Source organism: Myotis davidii, unplaced genomic scaffold (assembly GCF_000327345.1).
Source record: "Myotis davidii unplaced genomic scaffold, ASM32734v1 scaffold44, whole genome shotgun sequence".
Taxonomy (NCBI): domain Eukaryota; kingdom Metazoa; phylum Chordata; class Mammalia; order Chiroptera; family Vespertilionidae; genus Myotis; species Myotis davidii.
This window is the reverse complement of record NW_006299705.1, coordinates 15,972,651-15,979,911: the sequence shown is the minus strand read 5'-3', so window position 1 is coordinate 15,979,911 and position 7,261 is coordinate 15,972,651. Positions and strand designations below refer to the sequence as shown.

The window sequence follows — 7,261 nt, the reverse complement described above, 5'->3', positions numbered from 1 at the left end:
CTCTTCCTCTGAAATGATCAGGGACCACAATACAGAATCTTGACTGCAGCCTGATCCTGATAGGTCAGAATTCATGAGAGGGTGTCGGCACCACTTCCTCTCCTGCCTTGATTAGAGGACTGGATTTAAGCCATTGCAGTTATAGTTGTGTGACTTGGGAAGCAAGCAGCAGGACTGGCCTTAGTAAGCTGGAAAATTACCAATGTCTCCTCTGTACCTTGGGAGGGTCCAAGCATTGCAACTGACCAGAACTGACTCCTTAACCACTAGGTCTTAGCCAGAACTTTGCAGGAAGCCAACTTCATTCCTTGTAAAGCCAACGTGTACATGGATCACTCTGAGTAAGTTTTACTTCTCCTGGTTCAAGTTATCAAGAGAACATAAAACAGAACAGTGACAATCTATATTTAAACAAGCAAACTGATCATGTCAAGATCCATGCCACAGAACTGTTCCTTCTAATAGAATGTGAATCTGAGTATCAGCCAAGACACTACTCAGAAAGAAAGAGACTGGTAGATTTTGATATCTCAAAGTACTCCCCAGCTTAAGCAAATAGTAAATCAGAATCACTTCAGATCCCTGGTCATAGGACGCTAAATAGGTAAAAGGGAGGTTAGCCCACAGAGCTAATAAGCCTCAAAGAAAACCACAATCCAGCACTTCCAGCAGTTAAAAATAACAAAATCAACCAGTTGGGACTTTTCCTCTTTCCTTACACAAATATATGTACAAATGTACCTGACACAAGAAAATACCAATATTGCTTAATATTCAATTTTCCCTGATATTACCATTATTAAACAGAAATAGGTAGGCCTTACAGTACTTTCAAGAAATAACTGTACTTCCCCTTATCATGATTAACAATGATCCTGCCAAAGTATTCTTATCTGGGTGCCATTAGCTAAACATACATAACATATAGCACATATCCATAATAGAAAATTTTACATAAAAAGACACTTTCAAATGCAGGCTTTAGATCCTTTTATAATATACTCTTAGCTGTGGCATTTAATATAAACTGAAGGCCAAGACACTGTGCTATGGATTGTATTCACTGTAACTTTAACAGGGTATAAACAATGCTACTGTTTCTAGCATAGTGGATATATATGCTCTAGAAATGGATTAGTGAAAAAAACAGCAAAGAAACCACCAAAATAGAAAAGTATCATAAAATACTAAAATGACTGCTAAAACTTAAAGAAAAGAACATGAATACCCTAAGAATTTAAAACATGAAAGATAACATGATTTGCACATGACTTATTTACCTTAGAACTCCTAGTATGTTAAAGTTTATTACCAGACATTCTGTCAATACAGTTTTCTATGATCAGCCAGTACAAGTAATCTCCAGTTTAGAAACTTGGCAATCATCCAAAAATTGACTAGCATAAAATGTAGAACTAGAATCTTGGACATCTGACTCCCAGGTAGGGCTGTCTACAATAGCCCACTGCAACATATGACAAACTGCTCCTCTAGGACCTCTATCAGGAAGATGTAAACATAATGCACACACTGTGCCTTTTCCTGTTTTAAACACTTGCATTTGAATGAAACCAGAGAAAATATGCTACAGTAGAGACTTGGGCTCTATTAAGGCTTTACCCTAACAGGCTGTGATATCTTGAATAAGTTACTTAAACTCTTTATCCTCAAGTTCCTTATCTTTAAATGTAAACTGGGTTCCATTTCTACCTATAATTGTAGGGATATCATGAAACAGCACTTAAGGACATCATAAAGAAAAGTAGATCTAACCACCAAGCTTAGTAAAATTTGTACCTCAATAACCTTGACACAATCCACCTCTGCTCTTTGCCAAGGAAAGCCCAAAGCTTTCTTAGATTAATGGCAATGAAATTCACTGCCATGGTGTCACTCAGCAATACTTGCTGACTGGCATTATGACAAAATAATATTAGCATAAACTGAGGAAGTCTGTCTAGCTAATGACTTAAATTGAATGCTTCAACTTAGCAAATCAAGAAACAAATGCTTTACAGCACAGAAAATGATGTCTGTGAACATGCATAGAATTCTTGAAATTGGAAACTGCCAAAAAGATTTAATTAAGTACATGAATGAATTCTAACAGATAAAGTAACATAATACAAACACAGTTTATATGAACTTAAGCAATTAAAATGAAAAATAAAATATTAATTTGCAAAGTTTAAAACCAGTTCGCACTTATAACCGATGCTATAATTTATTGCACATTACTTCACAAATATGTTGACTTTATTTATAAATTTGAACAAAAATCTTCAAGTTAAAAATCTATAAATCTGTTACTATTGACATCAGTATTTCCTGAGTAAATTCTTTTTTTCTTAATCCTCACCTGAGAATATTCTTTCCATTGCTATTTTTTTAGAGAGTGGAAAGGAGGAAGGAAGTGGTGGGAGAGAGAGATAGAAATATCAATGTGAGAGAGATACACTGATCCTGCATGTGCCCGACCAGGACCTGGGAACGAACCTGGAACCCAGGTACATTCTTACCATGATAGTCCTTTGGTGATTTAGTAAAATTATGAAAACATTAGTTTTATTACTGATTTTATTCATAAGTGAGCCATTTCATTTATATAATCAAGTGGATAAAAAATAAACATTAAAAATGAAGAATATTTTCTACCAAAGTACACACAAAGGTAAATGAAAATTAATAAGAATGTTTTTAGTTTTAGTTTAGAAGTACTATTCTCAACTGGCAATGAAGTATAGATAGTTCTATTTCTGTTGACTATTTTAAATTTATACACATTTACATAATCATATTTCTTTTAAAATCAGATACATGTACAAGAAAATGGCTATTCACCTGATTAGTGTTACTAGTATATACTAGGATTACTTGATCACAAAGTCTAGCTACACAGAGAAATAATTTTCCTTTTCTAATGTCAATTAAAAAATAGGACCCTCAAAAGAATTTTCTTCTTTTAAGCATGCCTCAGAAAGCCCTCTAAATAGAATGTTTCAAACCAGTAAGGGCTTCTGTTTCTGATAAGGGAGGCCTCGATAATTCAGATAAACACTATTACAAAAGAAAACTAAAAATATTGAATAAAATAGATAAAACATCTTCTGCAAAGTTATGAGAAATAGCTAAGCCAAGATCAGAGGGAAGGTAAAAACCAAGTGAAGCACTCAAAAGTAGCCATAAGAATATTTTCTAACTCCAGAAAGAGAGCTGAGATACAGCAGTGTGGTTTCTGGAGCCTTGGGAAAATGGAGTATAAAAGTCCTAGCCCAAGACCTTACACCTAATACTCTTAGACCCTGAAGAATTTCACCCTCTGAGTAAGTGAATCAGAAGCAAAGACATGCATTTGTAACACTGTACTTCACTTGGACTGTACAGGAACCCTCTAAATTAGACATTGGATTAGGGTAGTCATGAACTGGTAGGCACATGGCAGAAACAAACAGAAATTTTCTTTGGAGAAAGCTATTCTGTCTTTGCCACAAAATTATTGTTACAATTTCTGAAATGCAATTTACAGCACACAGTAAACAATAATTAGCTTGCAAGGGAATATAAAATATGTAAAAGAAGCAAATAACAGAAACAAATAAAGGAGGTCCACAAAGACTACAAATACGGAATTATCAGACAGAGACTATAAAATAACTACTATTGCCATGTTCAAAGACAAAAGAAAACCTTGAAAATTTTGTAGGGAACTAGAAGCCATAAAAACATATCATAGTAATTAGGAAGTAAAAAAGTCCAAAACTGGAAAAAATATTCAAAGTATAACTGTCATGTTTACCAACATATTAGACACAGCTAAAAAGAACAGTGAACTAAAAATTGGATGAAAAGAACTATCCAGAATGTTGCAAGTATATACAAAACTTGAAAATATAAATAAAAGGGTAAAAAACACAGAGGATACAAAGAAGAGGTGAAATACTGTAATTTTAATAGTAGAGGAGAGAAAATGGATCAGAAAAATTATTAGGATAGAAATGATTTTCCTTACTCTTAACATAGAATAGACTTTATGGCATTTGACACAAGAGCTCTCCACCTTACTACCATGCTTACTGATCCTGAAAAAATATTACCTAGCTGGCAATTATGATAATTTATCAGTAATGAATAATAACAAAGCATAACTATATATAAAGCAGAAACTGTTACAAAAATAAATAAATAAATAAACAAATCCACAACGTAGATTCAGAAGAGTTAATTAAAACAATTATCAAACTTGATAGAAAACACTGTAAAACAACAGAGAAAACACATTTTCGCCCCTAATATTTTAAGGAGTAAAAAATAAAAAGTTCAGTTAATTTCAGAAATCAGAAATCATGTACGGCTCATTCTTTAACCAAAATTCACTATTAGAAATGAACAACAAAAGCATAGACAAACCAACAAAACCCATTAACAGTAAGAAAACCCATTAATTTAGATGTTGTAAAACACTTTCTTAAAATAATTCTTGGATCAAAGGGGAATTCATTATTGAAAGTAAAAACTACTTTGAAAAAAAAAATAAAAGCAGCCTAAAGTATCAAAACCTATGGAACGGATATCAAAATGTACTCCAAGGGCAATTTACATTGTGTATGTAAAATGAGCCCTAGCCAGTTTGGCTCAGTTGATAGAGCATCGGCCTGTGGACCAAAGGGTCCTGAGTTCAATTCCATTCAAGGGCACATAACTAGTTTGCAAGCTTGATCCCAGGTCCTGGTGGGGGCATGTGCAGGAGGCAACCAATTGGTGTGTCTCTCTCACATTGATGTTTCTCTCTCTGTCTCTCCCCCTCCCTTCCCCACTATCTCTAAAACAAACAAAATCAACGGGAAAATATCCTCAGGTGAGGATTATCAATTACAACAAAAAAAGAATAAAATGAAAAGAAAAATCCAAACATTCAAGTACAAGAGACAGTAAAAGAATAAAAAAATATATATGAGCAGAAATTAATGATATAACACACGAAAAAGTACGTTAAGTCCCAAAGGCAGAGATCATTTTGAATAGGAGAAAGCAACTTTTATAATGCACCCAAATTGTGACACAATATGTTGCCATGCACTTTACATATTTTACTATATTTAACCTTTCCAACTATCCTTCACTAAAATCACTCTATATTAAATTTCTAATGACAGGCAAAATCTACCTACAAAGAGATAGTTCAGGAAATAACTTAATATCCAGAAAGGTAGTTTTAAAAACAAGTAGGAATTTTTATTAACACACACAAAAAATTTATAAGAATTACAGGTTTCTTGGGAATAGAAATGTATAAAAGTAAAAAATCTAGAATGCCAAGTAACTATAGATTTCTTATTAAAAATCAAATAACTGTCCCTAGCTCCTGCATCCAAATGTGAGATGACAAAGAAACATGTCTCCAAAATCTTTTACCTTAAAATTAGACAAACTAAATAGAAAACAATGATATATTTGGTTCATTTTAATATACTCAAGTAATTGAAAGAATAAAGAGAAGAAAAACATGTACCATTCAAAGATGTACTTTTTTTCATAAACAATTATTCATTTATAAGTTAATCCTACTTACATCATTAGACTTGCATTTTTCCTTGTGAGAATATATAGTCCACTCCAAAAGCATATATACTGGTCTGGTCAAAAGCCCAGAGGTCTCAATTCCTGACCAGAAGATTTCAAGGAGAATTGCCTTTCCCGTTATTTTCAGACTCTGAGAATCTGAGCAGTCACACAACCTAATGAGAATATGAATAAGAATTATGTCAGTCACACAACCTAATGAAAATATGAAGAAGAATTATGTATTTACTAGTGGCCTGGTGCACGAAATTCATGCATGGGGGAGGAGGGTCCCCTTAGCCCAGCCTGCACCCTCTCTAATTGGGGACATCCCTCTTGCAATCTGGGACTGCTGGCTTCTAACCACTCACCTGCCTGCCTGCCTGATCGCCCCTGCCATCCCCTGCCACCTTGGTTGCCCCCAAAAGCCCTCCCCTGCTGGCCTGATGTCGTCCCTAACTACCCTCCCCTGTCGGGCTGATCGCTTTTAACTGCCTCTGCCTGCCTCACCACCCCTAATGCCCGCCCCTGCTGGCCTGATCTCGCCCTCAACTGCCCTCCTCTGCTGGCCTGGTTGCCTAAACTGCCCTCCCCTACCAGACTGATATTGCCCAACTGCCCTCCCGTGCCGGCCTGATCGCCTCTAACTGCTTCTGCCTCAGCCTCAGCCCTCAACACCATGGCTTTGTCTGGAAGGAAGTCAGATGTCCAGAAGATGGCTGGTCAACCCGGACTAAATAGCATATTACCCTTTTAGTAGTATAGATAGATTATATAGGATAGGATTGCTTAAATGGGGTGGGGGGGAGCCTTTTTCAGCAGAAGGAGATGCTTGTGGCAGACAAAAACACATAATCCTTATATTTGGACTGATAGCTAGCCATATACACTATACTACTAAACTGATCATGAAAAAATTGAACCACTTTCTTACACCTTAAACCAAACAGCTGTTGCCCTTAAAACCCCTCCTCAGCCCCCACCTTAGGTTCTGCCTTCACAGGTCACCCAAATTAGGTTCTGATTGGTCGGTTTCTATACCAGTCAGTGTCTTTGGGCCTATCTCTGGGCCTGATCAAAGAGGAGAGGCTGATCAGCAGCCTGCGAGGCCGGGAGAGAAACAGAGAGGCAACAGCTGATCAACAGCTTCCACGGAGGCTGGGGATCAGACCCTGCCTCTCTCTCTGCAGGCCTCTCTCTGGGGCAGATCTGCAGGCCCCTCAGCAGTCAGTGCTGGATCGCTATGCTGGCACCACTGGCTGCAGTCGGTGCTGGGTTGCCATGGCTTCCAGTGTTCAGTTGAGCCTTGGTCCTTGTGGACTTTATGGACCCTGGCTCTTTATAAACTAGAGGCCCGGTGCACAAAAATTTGTGCACTCGGGGGGGAAGGGGGGTCCCTCAGCCCGGCCTGTGCCCTCTCGCAGTCTGGGACCCCTCAGGAGATAACGACGTGCTGACTTAGGCCTGCTCCTGAGTGGCAGAGGGCAGGCCCAATCCCTAGGTGCAGCCCCTGGTCGGGCTCAGAGCAGGGCCAATTGGGGAGTTGGGGCACTGCCCCCATCATGCACAGAGCAGGGCGATTTGGGAGGTTAAGATGCCACCCCCAGTCATGCTCAGTGTAGGGCCGATTGGGGGGTTGGGGCACCGCCCCCTGTCACACTCAAGGCAGGGTCGATGGTGAGGTTGTGGCTCCACCCCCCGT

The 7,261-nt window shown here is 37.9% G+C and overlaps 1 protein-coding gene across 3 annotated transcripts in view; it reads right to left on the bottom strand.

Annotated features, from left to right (window-relative positions):
* The window catches only part of SLF1 (SMC5-SMC6 complex localization factor 1), a 65,085-nt gene that overhangs the window by 15,501 nt on the left and 42,323 nt on the right, over positions 1-7,261 (bottom strand). For all 3 annotated transcript variants that reach the window (XM_006775531.2, XM_015571669.1, XM_015571670.1), the window contains one exon: positions 5,570-5,735. In XM_006775531.2, the coding sequence (XP_006775594.1) occupies positions 5,570-5,735 (166 nt within the window). The remainder of the gene's footprint in view (positions 1-5,569; positions 5,736-7,261) is intronic.